General features: G+C 46.4%; 1 protein-coding gene across 7 annotated transcripts in view; it reads right to left on the bottom strand.

Moving 5' to 3' along the window:
- The window catches only part of Dys (Dystrophin), a 478030-nt gene that overhangs the window by 346683 nt on the left and 110111 nt on the right, over positions 1–21236 (bottom strand). For 6 of the 7 annotated variants that reach the window (XM_077685804.1, XM_077685803.1, XM_077685805.1 and 3 more), the window contains 4 exons: positions 3219–3280; positions 2742–2834; positions 1314–1391; positions 69–161 (listed from right to left, as the gene is read on the bottom strand). In XM_077685804.1, the coding sequence (XP_077541930.1) occupies positions 69–161; positions 1314–1391; positions 2742–2834; positions 3219–3280 (326 nt within the window). Of the gene's footprint in view, positions 1–68; positions 162–1313; positions 1392–2741; positions 2835–3218; positions 3281–10187; positions 10364–21236 lie in introns of those variants that run through there. The other variant, XM_077685810.1, reaches the window with a different exon arrangement.

Raw genomic sequence — 21236 nt, 5'->3', positions numbered from 1 at the left:
AAGAAGAGAAACAGGCAGCCCTAGGAAAAGGGAACAGAATGGGGGAGACAGGGAAGCATTTGACGTACCTGCCAGTGAAGGATGATACTCCAGATAAGGCCTAAAGTGAGCTTTGGATTGCCGTCCACTATGTCGTTGGTGCTGATGTTGACGAGTTTAACCTGCAAGAGGGGAAGACTGGTCAACGTACTGTTTCAAAAGCAACATAACAAAAGAATTAAGAAACCAGGGCAACAAGGCTGTTAAAGTGAAAGAAACAAAGCATTAAAAATATGGGACCCAAAAATGTTGTTCTTGATACATAGTGAAGGTTTATGCGAAAAAATATAAAATTTTGTATTGGCATGCAGAAGCTGTGGAAGGCTATCAAGGCACACCACAGGGGAGGGAACTAAATTGGAACATCTGGAGCTCTAACTTTGGCTACTGTTGTGTATATGCCCACTATTCTTTTACTATTATTATCATTACTTCGTTTTCTATGTAGCAACCATGGCAGCGAATTGAACCTGTAATTCAAATACTAGTACATAGAGCTATGGAGCAGAACACTTTAGCCACCATGGTGGAATAAAACAGAAACCAACAATGAAAAAAGTTTACTAGCCCTGAATCAAAGCTGAACGATGTGAAAATTTAATAGTTATAATTCAAATTAGTTTAGCTGTGCTTTTTGAAATGCCCCCATTTAATTCGCATAAAAGGTTACACGGAATACACAGAAACGTAATTGGAAGTTCCAAACACATTGACGTTCTTGTAACCAGCCTGTGTTCATTTAGTAAAAGTAATTGTAATTACTACAAATAGTGTTTTACCTAGATTGGTTCATGTAATTATAATTTTTTTTAGAACACTAGCGTTTAGAACTGGCTTTTAGCCTGAATGCACCAAAGAAGTTATGCTTCTGCAGAAGCACTGAAGCATTTGCTGACCAAATAAAGCAAGTAACAAATGGCAAATACATACAGAAACCGATCCCATTAAATGATACCACCAAAAATATTCGTGACACTAACTTCCTCCATCTCAACAGCAAAGCACATAAAAAAATGTTGCTGGGACTCTACCAGCCTCAGTAAAATTCTAGGCAAGTGTTCTTGGACTTTAATTTTTGATTTACGCACTAACCAAATAAAACTAATAACCTCTCCAATTTTATTTCAGTGCTAGCACGAGAAATAAATAAGAATCATTAATTATCATTAAGAATCATAAATAAACAAGAAGAATCATTTTAACAAAACTCTATCTTACAACGCTTTCAGGTTACCTCTGATCGGTGCGCAAAGTAAGGAACACAAGGCACTTACATTGTTAGCCTCCAGTACTTGCAGTGCTCGGCTAACATTGTTGATATGATGAACCCTCAGGTTTCCTCTTTCTCGCTTCTGTTAGGAGAGGGGAAAAAAACAGCCCAAGTGGGCATACTGCATTATAATTTACATTACATCCCAATACATCCCATCGCATCCGCAAGGAAACAGGCATCGCCACACAGCGCGCTTACATATGTGTGAGGCTCATGGCATCCCAGTATTCTGAGGAATCAAGTGAGATCCCTGAAGGAATCAGAATACCTCTACTGATTGAGCTGATAAGGTGCAATGCAAGGCAGACTCCTCCCACCCGATAGGCGTCTATGCCTGGCTTCAGAGGATGTGATTTTCTTACTTACTGAAACCCCTTGCAAGCAGTGTGCAGCCAAATGCTACAACAATGGAAAAGGCTGCCATGTGTTTCTACATGGTCTTTTAAAGTCACTCTGTTTCTCAATTGTACTATCTATGTATTTTTGCAATTGACGTAGGTTCAGAAAAAAAATTTTGAAAACGTTTTGCATGCAAATCTGAGCACCCCCATTTCTGTGAGGAAGCGCGCATTGCCCAGTCTACCAACCATGCTTGCTTTCTCTGTTGACGAGCCCAAGCTGTCGAAGTGGCGCAATCTATGGCTTCTCGTGCACGGCCAGGCTACAGTAGAGGCATGCGCTCCCGCCCAATGAGCCTAGCCCAGCTGTGTCTTGTGCTGCTTCATTCTAACACTACACGACAGAAAGCACTAGATAAGGGAAGGCTGCATAAAGCGTCTCCATTAATTATCGCAAGGTGGATTTGAGACACATTGAAGCGGATATAAGTTGACATTGTGGCCAAGTCATTTAGGAAATGTTCAATTGCAAACCACTTCATCTGAACAGAAGACGACCTGCTGTTAGATACTGAGAGTGGTAGCTCAAGCGGTGCGACGGACTGTAGTGGTAGCGAGAGTAACTGAGTGTCAGACGTAAGCGGTGGGTGCGCAGTCTGTGCCTTTTTCTTAAATGTTTGCTGAACAAAATATAGTTCCTCACGCCGACCTCGTCCAGATACCAGCATGATAAGTGGTGGAGGGGGGATCGGTTTAGATTTTTCTAATCTAAAGACCACCCATCACTTCGGGCATCGCAATCGCGAAAAAAAGGTGGTGCTTAGAATTGAGTAAATATGGTATATTCAACTTCTCCACCTGCTGCTGCAATACATTCATATAACTTGCTCCCTTCTTACTTTTGCCTTTCGGTTGCACTGCAGCAAACATCATGGCAAATACCTTGAAGATAATGCAGTAGAGTGGCCAGGAAGTGTCAACATTAAGTAACTGCACCAGCCAGTAGTGTCTTCCAACTTCCTGCCTTTTCTGCGACCTCATGCTTTCACTTTGGTGCTTGACCAGACATTATGGCAGCACTACAGACTTACCAGTTCCTGGCCACAGAGGACCTCCAGCAATGTCAGAAGCCTGGTTCCATCCCGGAAGTCTTGAAAGAGGTCATTGACAAGTGGTTGATCGGCCTGTAAAGAACAACAAAGAAATGAACAAATCAGGTGTTCTAATTCAAATCGTCGTTTTTCAGGCCTAAGCTACTGTGGGGTATGAAGACACATCCAAGTGGAGGGAAATGAATTAGACTACGTGGAAATCTCCAATACGCGTCGAGGCTTGCACACAAGGGCCTTTATGAGAACACGGCACCCCACAGCTGGGAATCAAACTCTCAACCCAAGCTCAGCAAAGCAACATTTTGGCGCTGGGCCACTGTACCGGTTTAAAAATGGTGTGCGTATCTACACAAGGACACATTACGTTGCCTGTTTCCCTGATTAAGTTCTCATCAAATCCATTTTTTCTTTGTCTATCTTGAAGGCACTTACACGGAAAGTTACACAATTGCGTACCTTAGCAAGCTGAGAGTTGATCCACTTCGTGAAGGTTTTTCTCTGCACATCCTCTCGTTCGTCTGCATAAAAGAAAAAGAAGCAGGTATGAGTCACAAAACTCAGACCTTTCACACACTCTTGCAGCTTAGCCAACAATGCTTCTGGCACCGACAAACCATATCTTATAGTTTTCAAATGCCATAACCACCACTCGAAAATTTAAACAATTCAGCTTTTGGCTTTTAGCGCCCGTAAACATCCAAATGGCCCCAAGGGCACACTCTTTCTCTGTCCAAAAATGCAGAACTAAAATGTAGAAAACGCAGCAGCACTACAGTTGAACCCTGTTATAAGAGGCACGGATGTAAGGCACAATCGGGTACAAGAGACACTAGAGCGCAGCTTATTTAGTAACTCTAAGAGACACTATTCACCCACATGGATGGCAGCCCTATCTGTCTCATTAAATCGACCTCTTTTATAACAGACATCAGATGTAGAAGATAGTTGGCGATAAAAGACAAGTTATTCCTGAATTTCGGTCAACAATCTCGCTTGTAACAAACATTTAAACTTTATATGCATCCGTTGTGGAATCAAAGGGGACGACGGGCATCCGCAGTAGCTACCGTATTTACTCGCGTAATGATTGCGCTTTTTTTTCTTAAAATGTGATGAAAATTTAAGGGTACGATCATTACGCGAGGTAAATTTTTGGCGAAAAAAGTTTGAACGCAGAAAACACAAGTTGCAGGTTAGAATGTTTACGATAAGTCTCATGAACATAATAAACATAACAAATAAAAACATAATAAAAACTGCACCGACCACCGAACGACCACCGAGTGACGCAAAATGCAATGTCTGCATTACGCAACGCGCCAAAATTACGGAATTACGGAACGCGCCGGAACGAGTTTGCTGGGAGGTGAGAACAGGTCGACCAATAAGTGGCTGCTGCTGTCACAATGTGGGACATCAAGACACGGCTGCCGACGCAGCAGGCCGAGCACATGTTTTTAATGTCTTGTGAGTACATTATGTGCACTTGTTGAGAGTTTCTTCCGCACCAATAATGAACTCATGCTTGCCGATATCGCTAATATCATCAAGTCCGCGGCAATAACGTAGCCATGTCCGCTTTGAAAGAGGAGGAAACTAAGGTAAGCATGACCATCGCCATCAAAATTGGCACACATAAGACATATGGCTGCGGCAAGTTCAGGGTGCGATCATTGTGCGGGAAATAAAAAAAGTCAGATTTTGACGACGAACTTCAGGGGTGCGATCATTACGCGAGTGCGATCCTTATACAAGTAAATACAGTATTTATTATAACTTCAGCAAACACACAGTGGTTCAGTCAGCTATGAAACGATGACGAGAACCCCTGCCAATGGAAATGCAATGGACAGAAGTGGTTAAAGCTTACCGCCATGGGTACGAGCGTGATCGCACATGCTGGCTTCTGCACAAGCCAAGAATACTGTCAGTGTGCAGTGGGCACTCCCAATCGCGTAGCTCTCATTCAACAAGCGTTGCAGATGTCGAGTCCTGCAAGCATGAAGAATAGCCAGAGCACACAGTGGAAGAAGTTGTGCCCTCTGGCTATTTACCAGGCTTGTGGACTCGACATCTACGATTTATCTTCCACCAAGAGTGAAAGAAGAGAAAGCTTGTAGGAGCTGTTGTAAAGAAGTGTGAATACAGTCATGAAGCAAAAAAAGATTCAGAACTATTTCACAAATTCTAGGGGCAAAACATAAATTAGAATAAACCTTTTGCAACATGCTGTAGCGTTATTTTGGGCTTATTTTAGTCGTACGGTGCCGACATTGAACTAGGGGTTGGTAAGTTATGAAAACATGGTTCCCTGCTTATAAGAGACCTCTTATATAAGAGACAGAAACTTCTCCTCGGTATGCGTCTCTTGTAAAGGGGTTTAACTGTAGTAATAAAAATTACATTTCAAATGAAATAAAAATAGTAGAACGGGCAGCGAAATAAATTTTGGCCCAGGATGAATATTGCATCATAAGAACGGCATCTTCAGTCTTAAAAAAATTATCTCGTTCAAAAAAATGTCGTTTTTGGCTACATCAAAAAAACAATTATGAACACATTAAAGGAGCCATGAAGAGAAAATATAACTTCGTTTAATTTGAAAGAACTAGGATTCAGTATCTCACTCAGCTCCATTACAGCCACAAAAGATGTTTTTTTTAACGAAAAAAAGCAAGAAGTATTTAAAAACTTTCAAATTTTGCGCCACAGTGACGTGTTATGAGCAAGAATGACATCATACAGGCCAACAATAAAACATAATTTTCAGTGCGTTAACTGCTCGTCAGCATTCAAGTGATGCGGTCAAATGGAACTAGAGGCCCCATTACAGATGTCCAGACATGTCTCGTCGCGACAGGTCAGTTAGGCGGCTGCCAATCGCACAAACAAGGTTCCGTGACGTCATAGAAGAGTTGCGGGAAATTGGCTAGGGGGTCGCGACTGCTTCACACGTTTTCTTTAATATCTCCGTTATTTGTTCGAAGATTGCGATGATATTGGTATCATTGTTATCGGGGCTAAGCAGTCTTTCTAATAAACCCAACTTGTATTTTGTCTTCATGGCTCCTTTAAGAGCATTGTGCATCAAACTGGAGTGTGTACAATGTGCAAATATTGTAAACGCCTCGCTCCCACCACACAGTCATGTATGAATCACGATCAGGCTCTGTAATCTGCCAAAAATTCTTGTCTGGCCATATTTTTCATGTGAGCAATTTGGTGTCTTGGTCATAGCTTGGGTGCTAGGGGTAGAGGAACTTATAGGGATAGTGGATGCCAGTGCAATTACTATATCGTCTCTTCCTTGCCACTCATTTGAACAAGACAAGGCACACCGTATTTTTTCACTTCGAAGTGCCCAGCAATTCCTAGCACCCTCTGCTACTTTAGGAAAGGGAAAGATTCACAAAAGTTGAAAGTTAATATGACTCCAGAAAAGAAGGTGGAGGAGAGTCTTAAAGGCACACTGAAGCTCGTTATAAAACATTATCCAGTTACTTTACCAGATTAAAGTCTAGAAGGTGTAGGCCATGTTCTGACTTTTTCAGCCAGTTTACGTGAATTTTAAATGGGAAAAGTGCATTCGAAAATGCCGCCTCCCTTACACCTTCCTCCACATCGATTTGCTAACACTGGCTATGACGACACATTGGTAAGTGTGCATGCATAACATTAGCGAATTGCCAGGATGTTAAACCAGTACAACCTGTGCCAGAAAAAATCAAAATGCAATATTAACCATAAAATGATAAAAATCAAAATACTGAAGGCCGAGATAGTGTGAAAACACATTGCAAACCAGTGTGACATCAGTACAGCAGTTGGTGTGGCGGCTGCGAACAGCGCATTACGCTTTCTCTTCTGCCACTAAACTAAACTAAGGCTAAGGCTAAACTAAGGCTAAACTAAACTAAGGTAAACTAAGGCTGCCACGAAGCAGTCACATTATGGATTGCACGGGTTCAACTTCACAATGCAGCCACAAACTATATTTTGACAAGCTCACTTCAGTGTCCCTCTAAACATCGAAAAAATGTAGTATCTTTCCTTTTGACACTGCACACTGGTTAAATGCATAAAGCAGCGTATCTACCTACACACCCTATCCCTAGCACCTAAGCCATTCTGTGGTGCTTCATGCTTCTGCGTTCAAGTGTTCAACATACTTGAGTATGTGCTTATGGCCAGCCTGCTGAACTGCGATGAGTGTCCCGCTAACTTTGGTGCCCTCGGATCCAATCAGGTTGCATCAATTAACAGTCTCTGTTTTTCTCTGGTGACTGTCACATTTTGAAACTTCTGGGATTGTTGCGCAGCAGTAGTAGAGCAGCCCAATCGGAGCATTGTTTGTTCGGCCATTATTTTAATGCTTAAGCATTTCGAGGTGGACTCAATGAGGAAACCTATCTATCCCTCTGTAGCACTTAATGTGTCACACTTTTGTTGCATACGAAAATGCTGTACATGAAAGCGCCTGGAGCCTACATGTTTTCATATACAAGACTGTATCATTGGCCCTTAAAAACTGTCTCCCCAGCAACACATTTGTGTACAACAGTGAAGCCTTCTTTAAAGGGGGGCTCAAAGTATTGCAGGGCAGCTTGTGCAAGCTGCCCTGTGTAATATCAAGCTTTGTGTAATATCAAGTGAGGGTTGACAGTATTAATAAATAAATAAAAATAAATAAATTTCGAGCTCAGCTTCTGAGTTCCTGTGGATTACCGAGACAGCATGCATGAGTGACTTTTACTGATAATGACAATCCAGACAGCCAAGTTAGCACCACAAAAGAAGAAAGGATTACAGTCGCCTTCTCAATAATTCAAAGTCACTTAATTGAAATTTTTGGTTAATTAAAAGCTGGTCCCCGCAGCTTTACATGTATGTCATAAGAAAAAGTCCCTCGATAATTTATAGCCGAAATTCACTATATTGGTTAACTGTAGGTTATTTTGATTAAAAAGCATCGAGGTGATCGTCCTTACTCGATACAATTCAAAATTTTCGCATGCAAAAACAATGCAGTGTTATGCATTGTTATCGGAACATCGCAACTGACGCAGTGCACAGTTCTTAATGTGGGAGGCCAGTTGAGACTCACGACTGCTGACAGATTACTCTGGGGTACTCAATTGTGTTTGTTGCACACAGCACCATGTGAGCAGTTCATGTGCTGGGCACTTCAGGCTTTGATTTCAGCGATAAGTCCCAACTATCAGGGCAGCCCCTGTCATAAGCTCTACTTGGCGACGAAAGTCCATATTCTGAGCAAAATCAAGCAGTGAGACATGTTTCGGAGTAATAACAGTGCTGTTCTTGTGCTTTACGTTTAAATGGAAGTTCGATTAATTCAAAGTTTTTTGAGGTTCCCGTGGACTTTGTATTTACGGTATTCGACTGCAGTATAACAGGTGCGAAAGGTTAGGTCCATAACATGCTTTTTGATTGACGTGCGGCGACGTTGGAATGCACAACTAAATCAACTACATCTTCGCTTTATTGAGCAGGCATCTGATTGCAGGCTGCGCTCTCAAACATGTGCAGCATCAGTGGATGCGTACAGCTGCCGAACTTGGCAGCCAGACGATGTATTGAAGGAGCTCCGTTGTTCACATTCCTTTGTACTCCACACAAGAGATACACAACCTGTTAATTTTAGTACATTGCAACGACATGCATGTTTTGAACAAATCATCTGCATACCTTTTTTTTTAAAATTCGACACTGCTAAGAAAGCACGGCACATTTCCCAAAAAAGTACTGGGAACCTTTCTTGGTAGTTGTATTAAAACATGCTGTCTAATAACAGAGGCTTAATTCCAATGTGCACCACACATAAGCTTTTAACTTGCATGATGGCCACAGAGGAGTGTTTACAGTATATATATATAATTTGCTTATCGACATGCACCTGATTTTTGTTTTTTTAATATGCCCTATTCTGACCTCCCAACCCTCCCCGCCAGTCCCCCAAGCGCCCAATTTCGTAATTAAGAGCTTGCAACAAATTATCGTCAATTAAAAAGAAAAAAAACAGGACAAATAACCTAACGAAGACTATTTTTTGTGCTTAAGGCCGCACATGTCGGCCGCAGTTGGTTTTGTTTTCTTGTTTGTTTTTCGTCTAAAACGGCACATTATCCATAAACAATTTATCATTCAAAAATAACTGCTTTAAAGTAGAGATCATTAGCAGTTAACGCCTGCAGTGCTAGAAACCTGCGGAATTTCGGTACACGCATTTCAAAACAGGGGTGGGGTCATTTGTCCCTCGATGTCCAGCGCCGCGTATGCACGCAAAAGTTTGCCGAGCGTTACATTACGCGAAATACAATGCCATGCGGCAGACGGCAAACATGTCTACGGTGAACCGCTGAAGTCAGCTAGTACAAACTGGATGCTGGAAACTGCACGATAACACATGTGAACTCCAAATGCAACATGCAACCTATGCGAACTGACCATATACCTAATAACGCCATGCGACATCCGCGGTACAAGGCATCGCCACCTGTTTCCCGAGCTCTCGTATGCATTGTTATTGATTAAGCGGCGAAGGCGGAGTCTTTCGCCGCCGTTTAATCGAACCAAAACAAACATCCTCCCCCGCGCGATTGTGGCAGATATGCGCCTCACGGGACGCTATGCAAAGAAACCGAAACAGACGTTGGAGACGAGCCAAAGGGGAGAAACAATCGAAGCACACAGTGCGCGCGGACGTCGCGGCGAACGCCGCTTTATGTAGCCACAGAAGCTCCGTCGCGGCTATTTAAAAATTCACGCACGATCACAATGTCTCTGCACTAGCAGCATAAAAACTTGAGCCTCCTTAAGAGCATGAATTACGGGCGCCAGGTAATACGGCTACGCAGACACGCCTTCTGCGGGTCCCATTGATAGCTGGGATATGCGATTGAAAGAAGCGCAAGGCTAGCGCTGTGGGATTTCAAGGCACAGAATCATTCAAGTGAAAACTAGCAAGCTTGTGTTGTGTGACAGCAACGACAACAATGGCTCGGCCAATCGGCGTCTCGGAGCAAACTTGAACGGCCCCCAAAACTTCGAAGTTTTCGCCCCTCAGTCAAAGCGAGCGAAGCCAGCAGCTACAAGAAGAGCTGGGTCGGCCGGCATCAAGCGCAGCGAGTGTCCGCCAAGAACCAGTATCGCAAGCGTTATCGTCCAAACGCGAACTTCACCCCACCAGGGCAGTCACACAAATAAAAAAAAGCAATGCGGCGCGACAACGCAAAAAAGTTCAAGCGCGTACAAACGAGCGTGCGAAGGCCGCCGGAGAGCACCACCATCGCACGATGGGACCGACAAGCGACGCTTGCCTGCAACTTCGCTGCACGCGGCAAAGCCACGCAACGGCCCGTACAGCCGAATTCTTTTGTGCCACGCTCGCTGACAGGCCGCACCTACCTGCGACCGGTGAATCCATGTCGTACGCATGTATTCCGGGTTGTACGGCGCGCAAGACGGTTGTTCACCGAGGTCCGGCGTTGTTGGGGCGAGCACGGACCACGCGGTTCGCATACACGAACACCGCAGCCGACGGGCGTCGTCGCGGCGTCCGATGAAGGAGGAAGTGAGAGGGCACGTATCCCTACATGCCTTGCAAGCCAGGCGCCGTCGGCGCGCGAAGCGCGACGCGTACGCCGGCTGGGCCGAACAGCTGACCGCGCCACAGTTGTTCCGCCGCTGCTGCTGCTGTTACGGTGGACGTACTTCTCCTTATTTCTGCCGCAGAAGCGTTCGTTTTTGAAGTTTAGAGTATGTCAGTCTGTGGACAGCGAGCGGAGCAGCTTTTCTGGAACTTGAAGCTAACAGGTGGTGGAAAAGAACTCGGCGACAAGCAGAGCAGACGATCCAGCCGTGCAACTGTTGGTCTCTTATTTACCCGTACGGAACAGTTTTGAGCAGTTATTGGGCTGTCCAAAACTCATGCTGTCACAATAGAAATTCTGTGGGCAAAAAATATATATATACTAAGCTGTCCGGAGCATTTTCGAGCAGTCGAAAATGCCAAATGAGAGACCATCTGACAGACAGCCGTGATCATGAATCCGAAGTTAAGGTTGGCACCATTTCCCTCCCGCAAGCCTGTGAAAAAGAGAGTTAATTTAAACCTGAAACCACCGGAGTCAACTCGAAATGCGGAATGGATTGCAATGGGGAATTACTCGCCCACTTTCTGCAGGCCTTGGTAATATAACCAGTACAAAAAACTCCAGACGAAGTAGATAAAAACTACTGTTGCAAGTTCTAAAAGCAGCTGACCAATATTCCTCGCCTAAATCTCTGTGCGACAAACGTTAGCGCAGACCGAGTGGTCACGCTAATACGGGCAGACAGTAGTGATGTGGATTTCGTAGTTACGAAAGATACTTAATTTATACAGGAATCATTAAAACTTCCTACTACGCAAACTTCCTTTTATCTTTCATTTTGTGTTCCTTTAGCAGTGGCGCAGTTAGAACCCTTTTGATGAGGAGAATACGAGGAATCACGCCTCCAAGTATAGTCGAATATTTTCCCATTCCGTGGGGTACAAGTGAAGAACTCCAAATTCGCAGGTTTTTCGAAGGTCACAAGCGTGCACTTTGCTCAGCGAAGCACAGATGAAAATTATGTAAGTCACCAAATATGATTTATATATTTATTTACTGAAACAATACGCCAAATTTTAAGCCACTTCGGTCGCATAAGGGGGAGGGGAAAACTTGGTTTGCTATGAAGCAATGCCAAAGTCGTTCGGTTGCTGTCTTAAGAGGTGGGGAGCGGAAATATGGGCCCGTAACAGTCATTGTTCAGCATTCGAAAGTGTTATAAGTTGTCGGTGTGATAGTACAGTAAAAGCTCGTTCATTCGAACTCGAAGGAAAACACAAAATTAAGTTCGAATTACGCGGAGTTCGAATTAACGAGAAGCCACCTGTGGACTCGTTATCGCGAATGAGGCGCTACTACACGTTTGCGGCAGGTGATTTCATAAATAATGTTTCGTAAATAAAAATGGCATGCGCCGGAGCACTGGTGCCGATGGTGCGGCGCGCCCTTTGTAAAAACGAAATAAACTGTTCAGGAGCGTAGCGCGCTCACCACGCTGTTGTTTTTCTGTTTCGTTGTTTTGCACCTCTACTAAATTTGGTCTGGTTTGGATTTGCAACACATTGTAATCATTCAGGGCCGACATCTTCTGCGAGGAACGATGGAAGCCAGGGTATCGTAGTGCGAATTAACCACTCTGGATACCGACGCGTTCAAATTATCGGGAGTTTTCCCCCATTTTAATATACAGGGCTGTGCCGGGACCAGGTCGTGAGTTCGAATTAACCGAGTTTGAATTAACGAGCTTTTACTGTATACGGTTTATGTATCAGATGCGGGAGAAGATGAGAATGAGGGAAGTATAAAATGAGCGGGCGTTTTGAACCAGGCACCAAACTTCGGTGGAAAACAGCCCGGCTGAGATTAAAAGGGGCAAGTGGAGTTGGGCCGGACGCGTAACGCGCAGAATTGACAGTAGGCGAACAACACGCGCGGGTAACAGAGCAGCCGCGGGGCTACAACATAGGGGGAGACAGACAACTCGATGGAGGGATATGAGATAAGCTATAGAGACGCCTCGCAATTTGAAGCACTGGCTTCTCGTTTTGTCAATAATATACGAGAAAATAATAATACAATGCAAAACTGCAAGCACCCATCCCTACTTTCAGACTTCAACCTATACCTAAGGCTGTTCAATCGAAATCTGAAAGTGGGCATGGACGCTTATAATTTCATTGTTTTGTAATCTTCTCAAATATGGCCGACTCAGCTAAAGGGGCTTGGTTGAAAATTGCGAATCTCGCGTTATAATGCGCTGTTCGCGGTCCCTACTCGTGAGTTCAAGTCAACCTCTTCTACACTCCACTGAAGCCCATTCATACACAGCCACTTGACATGCCTTTTACACCAAAAATTCCTGTTTTTCGCGCCTAATAAAATAGTTCCTCCTCCCCGTCCCCACTTTCACAGCCCGAATTTCCGAAAGCACGAAACGTAGCGCTGAATACTGGGCAATGGCTCATATTTTCCGAGGGTCCTACAATGCATGGTGATGAGAAAAAGTTTTATCTCTGCTCTCAATATACGCAACAATGGCACGCAATGGCATGCGCCGAGTAGGAAGACGTCTTTGAAACAGTGGTCTTTGCATACCGGGTAACACAATTGAAAATTCTAGATCCTCCCGCCAAGTTATATATATATATATATATATATATATATATATATATATATATATATATATATATATATATATATATATATATATATATATATATATATATATATATATATATATACGTAACCGTGCACAGCCCACTCCAGGATGCGCCGACAACAGAAAAAGATCAAGTCACATTGTAACCGCCCATTCCTAAGTCAGCTTTATGACATTCCTACTCGTGTTCCTGTGGCCCCGTGTTCTTTCACAGGTGTTCTTTTTTTTACGTTACTGTGTTACCACAATGTATGAACTCGCACCGCAAATGGACACCCACGCACATGAGCTCACAATCACATCAAGCGTGAGGTGAAGGTGTGTATGCACTCTCAGAAGTCGGGGAGGGCTGGGCACTCCCTCTGGGAGTAAAATTCTGGTCCCATATCTCACTCCTTTTTTCCGGTGTTGGGCCATGGACCCCCTCACACATAGCGTCACGCGGTCCGCGAAACGGGTGTCGAATAACTCCCCACGAGAGTTATTTGCCGTATCGGACGCGGAGAATCTGCCACAGTTGATACCATCATTAGAGGGTTTTAGCATAACGTGTGTTCCGTACGTTCCGTATGCACCGTGCGTGCCTGGACCAGCCAGCGCCTGCGCGCGCGGGCAAAGCGAGGCGGGCCGCATCAAGGAATGCGCGCGCATGGTGAGGCGGGGACGGACCGTCAGCGGAACTAAGCCATCCTGCCGGAACAAATGCGCACGTGCCCAGACGGGTCCCGGTACGTACGGTATATAGCGGAACGTGCGGAACCACACGGTATGCTTAAACTCTCTATTGGTAGCGTTCGGTTGCTCTGTTTTAGAGCCCGTAAACTCTAGTAGCCTCATTGTTACCACCTGACGACGTCGCGTGCTCAGATGTTAATAAGATACGAACAGACCAATCAAAACACAATCGAGGATGAATGAATAATTCTATCAATCCGTTCACTCATAAACGAAGTTATCGAATTATTCAAACTATGAATAAACAATTCTACCAATAATCTGCTTACTCATAAACGAAGTTGTCCACAAAATAAGCGATCAAAGAATGAATAAGTCAACCGATAAGGCGTAAGCAAGACAGGTCAGAATGCGATCGCATGCGCACTCTAAAACTTCCAAGTTTTTCGCACGCAACTCAGTAATTAACTCTTAATATTATCAGTCATTAAAGTGAACGAATTCCGGCCTTGCGTCAACGAGAATACGCAATCTTGCGGCGACGGCCTCTTCTTGGACGACACGTTGGGTGAACACGTCGTTCGCTCCTGAACTTTGTTCGAGAAGGTGACCTTTTCATGTTCATCTGATCACCTTTCCTTCTTATCATCATTTCATCGTCACTCCCTATTTATTCCGTGTGGCAGAATACACGCTTAAAAAAAACAATAATGAGTCGGTCATCAAAAACATGCTAGAAAAGCGACCGCAATGCAACAGGTACATCGTGAAGTGCTTGCTTTTGTTCCGGAGAGTAAAATGTCGTAACAGATCGAAAATCTATCACAGAAGTTGCTTCCAGTTTAGGCAGGTTAGTGCGCAAAGTGCGCCGTAATGCTAGATGAGTTCATTATTGAGTTGTGTCCATTTCAAAAACTCCGTTTCGCCTCCGTACAAATTGTAACGCAGTTACACTTGCCAGGGCTCTGACCAATGATGTGCCCAGAAACCGACGCCCGGCCTTGTTTGTGTTGCGTCACATCTGGGTCGTCCGCTTTCAGCCAATCAGGGCTCCCCCAAAATGGAGACTTTGAAATGGGCATGAAGCGAACCGAACTGAGAATTCTGTTCCAGGAAAGCGCGAGCGGTGTTCACCTCATCGGCACCTTGGGAAAATGCCGCGTTAATGTATACATATATAGCCTCTAACCGGACTCTAACCAGGACCGGCTAAAGCTGTGTTGAGCCCAGAATATCTGCGTGATCCGGTTAGGGAAACGAAAAAAAGAGGCGGATTGCGTCGTACATTCCAAGAAGTATACGGCTCTTTCCGGCCGGATCAAGATAACAGCTAGGACGAATAAGTGCATTCCGAAGTTTACTGTCCCCATAAACAACGCATGACAGCTCAGTGTCTCCGCCCCGTCGATTCGCTATTTACACCTAAACATGCCTGCTCATAGCGTCCCGCATGCGTTGCATTGTGATCACTAGCGTCGGAAAACAATATTCAGCGCTATTAATCCCACGTAGAGTGGTTCACTTTCTCGCACGTTTACCCTGGACAATGAATCTCCCGGTCGCCGCGCCCACACTCTTGCTCACGGGCACAGTTCATTTGCGACAGAACACGCGCTTCGCATGCATGTTCAGAGAAAAAGTGGAGAAACACACACACACATTATATATATATATATATATATATATATATATATATATATATATATAGTCTTGAAGCATAAAAACTCACACAGAGCGCGAGAAAGTAAGGTAAGTGGAGACAGAGACACACGAGAAAAACAAAAAAAAATAAAAGTTTACTGACGTTTCACGAAGAGGACTTCCTTTCTTCAGAGTACGTGTGTGTGTGTGTGTGTGTGTGTGTGTGTGTGTGTGTGTGTGTGTGTGTGTGTGCGTGTGTGTGTGCGCGTGTGTGCGTGTGTGCGTGTGTGCGTGTGTGTGTGTGTGTGCGTGTGCGTGTGTGCGTGTGTGCGTGTGTGTGTGTGTGTGTGCGTGTGTGCGTGTGTGCGTGTGTGTGCGAGTGTGTGTGTGTGTGTGTGTGTGTGTGTGTGTGCGTGTGTGTGTGTGTGTGTGTGTGTGTGTGTGTGTGTGTGTGTGTGAACAGCCGAAACGAATTTTCCTACATAAACCCATGTAAACGGGCTTGCGCCACTACCATGCAGCGCGCGCCAGGCAAATCCAGTTTCCCGTCGGATAGGACTACTATATCACTTTTGTGCCCACTGCATCTCCGCCTCTTCATTAGCGGCAGCAGCGGCGCTTCGGGGCCGCGGGAGAGCCGAGTAGTACACACACATCACGTATGTCACGACGCGTTCTTTGTTCCTGGCAAACCAGAGGCGCCGCCGGAACGGCAGCCGCTCACTGCGGCGGCGGGGACGGCGAGTTCCGAGTGTGCCTTTGTGTCGTTTTCCCGCTTTTTCACCCCAACGAGCGCCGGCTGACCCAGAAACCCAGATGAACGGCTCCCCCCTCCCGCCATCTGTGTTCACAGCCTGCGACCGCAGCAGCAGCGTATTCTCTGCGACCCACGCACGCCCTTCCCAGCACAGACGACAAGTCCTAGTGCCTTTATTACAGCCGCTGCTCCCGCGGGGTGCCAGATAATCATTCTAAGCGGAGCCATTATTGGCAAGACGACGGCACATTGGCCGCGTTCATCTTTCGGTAGACGGAAGGAATTCGTCGCTTTTGGTGCACTGTATACTTCTGGTACCTCGGCAGACTCGCGCGGTCCCTCGCCGGTGGCGCAGTCGTGCGACGCTACGATTGTGTCGGCAATCGTCCGGGAGCTTCGGCTACGTGGACTAATCATATTCGGGAGGAGGTGGTCGCGAGGCCTATTATCTTGATCACGAAGGCTTAAAATATTCGCAAAACTCACCTCAGCGAAAGACTTATTGGCACAATGAATAGCTGGAACGAAGTAAAGTGCCTCGAATGACACGCCTCCCGGACGTTGTCGCCGGAGTTACTTCTGGTTCGGATCACGTGACCGGACCAATATACGCGTGTCGAACCGTTCATAAATCCCAAGGTAACACATATGTGCAGTTTCCTTGTGCACGCGTTCCTCTGCGCTTGTTGTGATGTCGAAGTTATATTGTTCAGTTTGGCACGTCCAATCAACGGCATGAGACACATGCCGCAGTTTGTCTCTTTCAGAGGCTGCTCACTTCAGAAACATGTAACACTACTGCTACCGCACTGTTAATGGGGTAGGTAACCTAGCAAGCTATAATTACTAACCAAGCGAATGAATTCAAAACTAAATGTTAATTGATCTCTCGCAGGAACAGACCTTAGCATAAAAGTACGATGACGAGGCGTGGATGCGTCCACGCACGCGCAAACGTGCCTACTAACTTTAGGATCGAAGTCAAGGGTGTCACGGAAGCCCGTCTGGTCGGGATGCATTTTGAAGAAGAAAGACAAGGGCGCCGACCACAAGTGATTGTGACTGTGACCAAGGCTTCCGTGTGGGAGCCGAAACGTTAATTTCCTTTCAACTCAACTAACCTGTGCTCGGCGTAATTGTCTTTCTTCATCTAACTCGAGGATTGCATTCTTTTGGGGGAAAGGGATGTCACGGATGTGGTAATTGTTATTTGGCTGGAAGAACTGCCCTTCACGACGAATGCTGCCATGATCGTCCTCCCTATCCGCAGGAGCGACTGCGGCGTGCCTTTCTAACTCTGTCCTGCTCTTGACCGCTACTGTCTCGCACGATGAATAAATATAGGGGCTTTAACGAGGAATGGGTGCGAGCGACCCCTTCCTCATTCTCTCCCCCTCTTCTTTTGTCTTCGAGATAGGTTAATGTCAGGCTTTCGCCCAAGAACGGAGCATTTACGGCCGCTTGTTTCGCTTGGCATCATTTTCCCGTCTCGCACCCGCGTAAATCGCCCCGTTTGTTTTGAGTTTATACTAGCTCGGTTGCAGGCGCGTTCGCGGCACTCCCCTGTGCACGGCACCCCGGATGTGGCGAGAGATGGAGTCTTTTTCATTTACTTGGGCTTTTTTCGGCCTTCCTCTCCGCTCCGCTGCCCGCGCGTCGACTTGGCGAGCGCACACCGGCATCATCCTTCACGCTCACCGCCTCGACGCTCGTCACCGCCGGAAGATGGGGGCCTCGAGCTTGCGGTATTTCCTTCTCCCAAGCCCGCCCACCGACCCTTCGAGACTCCGAGCAGTGGTTTCACTTCGGCCCCGCGATCGATAGAACTTCCCCCCGCTGCTCTACAGCCTTCCGTTTACCTTGATGGTGATGACGGTACGCGCGTTAAGCTATCTACGCGAACGTGTACGCGCACAAGTGCATGTTAGCGGTACGCATTCTGTACTAGTAGTAGTAGTCGACAACCACTACAGCCGCCGAGCCATGGCCTTGACGAGACGCGTCCGCAATGTCGTCACGGGCAAGACGGTTGGTTGCGAAGGCGGTAATTGTGCGCTCGCTAGCGGAGCCGAATGTTCGGACCCGCCCAACGTATCTGGAATGTGTGGTTGACGGCCATCTGTGGTGACAACGGGTAAAAATGTCTCGCTCTTTTCGCGCTATTTTAGCCACATTCTTTCCAATATGCTGCAAACGGCACAGATGCCTTACGTAGAGTGCCAAGTGCGAGCCGCCGAGGCTGGATGTGACGGGGCACGTAAGCATTTCGAAATGTGAGAGAGAGAGGGCATGCGGGCAGGATAACGTACACACAGAAACCAGTGAAGACGACGATTGTAGAATCTGGGTCAGGTGTGCGATAGATATAAGGTGGATATGAGAGTGTCTTATCTATACATTCACTTCTGGCAGATAACGTTCCGAATGTCTTCTAAAAAGAAAAAGGAGAAACACCCGTTTGGCATGTCATACGGTCTCAACAGCGGCTGCCCTTTTTTAAGTTCGTTGTTCTTTGGGGGGGTGCTGAGTTTTTTTTTTTTTTTTTTCTAATTCCTGCCCGCTTGCCTGCATCCAGCCCCTTTTATTGCGAACTGTCAGATATGTATCAAATAATTCTGTGAGCTATTAATAAATGCGTTACTTCTTCAACCTCCCAATCCCTCTCTCTTATTTCTTTGGGTTAATTCGTATCTATAACTTCAGCCGAATTTTTCAGTCGAATTTTTCAGTCGAATTTTTTCCGCCGGTAAGCGCAGTAGCCTCCTATAGTGAATACCCGATTATGGTTGCCAGTCCAATCAAGTGTCTCACCATTACCATCAAGAAATATAGTCCTGAACTTCAAGAAGTTCAACGTTAGAAACCACAGTCTATTTCACTGGCTGCGTGAAGCAGGGTCGTAGCTATGAGGCGTAAAGCGGTGTTTCCACCGTCACGTTGGGGCCCGGAAATATAATTTCAAGGCCTTAACACATATTCTCGCCTTTCATCGACCGGCCTCCAAACTATGCAACGGCGGATTCGACGCGTTCATTGTGCGGATTAGTTGACAGCCGTGAAGCATTCACAGCGCTTGTTGGACGCAGATTATGAAATAAACTGTACACCTCAGCTCAAAGGCGGCCTGGCTGGGAAGCGCTGTGGGGACGCCCGTGAAGAAGGATTGCTCGGCCTCGCGCAAAGACGAAACTCGTTCCTGTCTACAGCTTCCGCCCCGTGAATGCACTCTCCTCGCGCGTAGACGTAGCTACGTTAATGACCTTGCCGGTAATTTCACAGAAAATAAGCGCCCTGTTTGCAGCCCGCTTTTGCGACTGAGACTCGCGTGAGCGCACCGGTATGCATGCCCTACAGAGTTTGGCGCAAGTCCTGCAGTCCAGAAGACATGCTTCTTACGTGTCATATGTTTCCTTTTTCCGCATGCTCGAATTGTTCTTCTTCTTATTCTTACTTCGTTCGCCTCCAGCGTCGCTCGACGCTGCAAGTGCAGAAATCATCGTTTATTGTTCTACCGCCGTTAAGGTCCCTCCCTCCCTCTCTCCGTGTCCCGTTATTTCTCTCTTCCCTTACCCACCCGACACCGGAAAACGGCGTTACACAACAATGCCTGCGCTAATGTCCGGTGTCCGACGTCTCCCATTCCTCACTGGCTTGGGCTATGCTTGCGAAGTTGCGCTGCACGTTGGTGCGAGCGAACTGCAAGGCGACAATTCCGAAACTGCGCATTCGGTTGACCTAGCGTCACTAAATAAAGCCTTGGTTGACCCAAACACGTCCTACAGAACACAACACAACACCATCCAGATGACACGAACTACGTGTTTCTCCTCATCAGGAACGACACCGATAATACGGATCCGACTGATCGGAATGAGAGAGTATATCAGCGCTCATGTTCCCGAGCGTCCCGAAGCTTGATAAGAGCAACAGGTGTACGGATGGAATGCAGCCCTGTCGTTCAAGTTGCGTGCAGCAGCCCCGTCTCTTGCCTCCAGACATTGCGTCAGTCTCACTGCATGACTGCCGGTGTTCGACGTATCGAACGAGCGCACCTGGCGTTGCGCACATATGCAGTAGAAATCTAGGGCGTCACAACGGGCGAGCCGTGCCACGAGCGCACTGCAGCGCAGAGCGCATTGGTTACGGTCGGTTCGAGTTCTCGAACAGCGCGGCCGCGGCGTGACAATCCGTAATTGAGCTAAGCGTACCTCACGGCGACGTTCTGTCCTCCGTGATAGCGTACGCAGCGGGGCACGGCCGCTGGCGGCGTTCTCCGGCTGAGCGTGCGTGTGACCACGTGTGACGGACGGGGCGCGCTTTGATTGACGCAAGCGCCAATTTGGTGCGTTGTGGGCGCCACACGCTATTTCTCGCTTCCAGGCCGCAGGTCGCCCGGCAAGTGGGGGGCAATTTTCGAAATCTCCCGCGTGTGTGGCCCCGAAGGACAAGTGAGAAATTCGACGCTTGCGGCACGACCTCGGCGTCCTTCTATTGTCGTTTTCTTTGGGGGAAAAATGCTTCGATGCGCACTGCCGGGGCTTTTATGTGCTGACGAAAGAGGGTGAGCAGAAAGAAGGAAGAAACAAAACTGACAAAAAATGAAATAAAAGGCTATATAGGACAAGGAATTTATTCAACTGGAAAACACAAAACTTCGGAACGATGCTGTACTCAACATTCATGTGCGATTCTTCTGTTTATTTTTTCCCCCAGTTACACTGCAAAACGACTGATCGTCATGGTAGAAGCGTACAGGAGTTGGCGCGTAGCTTGCGACACAAAAATAATTATCGGTAGACGTTATTAGGGGCGAAGCCCCTTAGGTGCTGGGGCTGTTGGCGTCTCGAGTCATTGTCGTAATCGTCTTCTCATGTAGTCACGGTACTAAAACACCGAGAAACTCGTTTACGCCTCGCGCTAGAACGTAACGCGTACTAAAAAAAAACACCGGGACACTCGTTTACGCCTCGCGCTAGAGATCTTCGTGCTTCAAAGACAAGAGGCCTTCACACCAAAGCTGCATAGCTGCACCACCCAACGGTTTCATCTCCTTTGGTAAAAACGCCAAGGCGCCAAGAATACACTTATACACTGCATGCTTCGCCCAAGGAGGTTGGCTTCGCCCCTCC

This window comes from Haemaphysalis longicornis, unplaced genomic scaffold (assembly GCF_048455015.1).
Source record: "Haemaphysalis longicornis isolate Haplotype H1 unplaced genomic scaffold, Haemaphysalis longicornis Haplotype H1 scaffold_9, whole genome shotgun sequence".
NCBI classification, from domain to species: domain Eukaryota; kingdom Metazoa; phylum Arthropoda; class Arachnida; order Ixodida; family Ixodidae; genus Haemaphysalis; species Haemaphysalis longicornis.
Note: the sequence above shows the minus strand (reverse complement) of the source record. Positions and strands in the feature narration are given on the sequence as shown.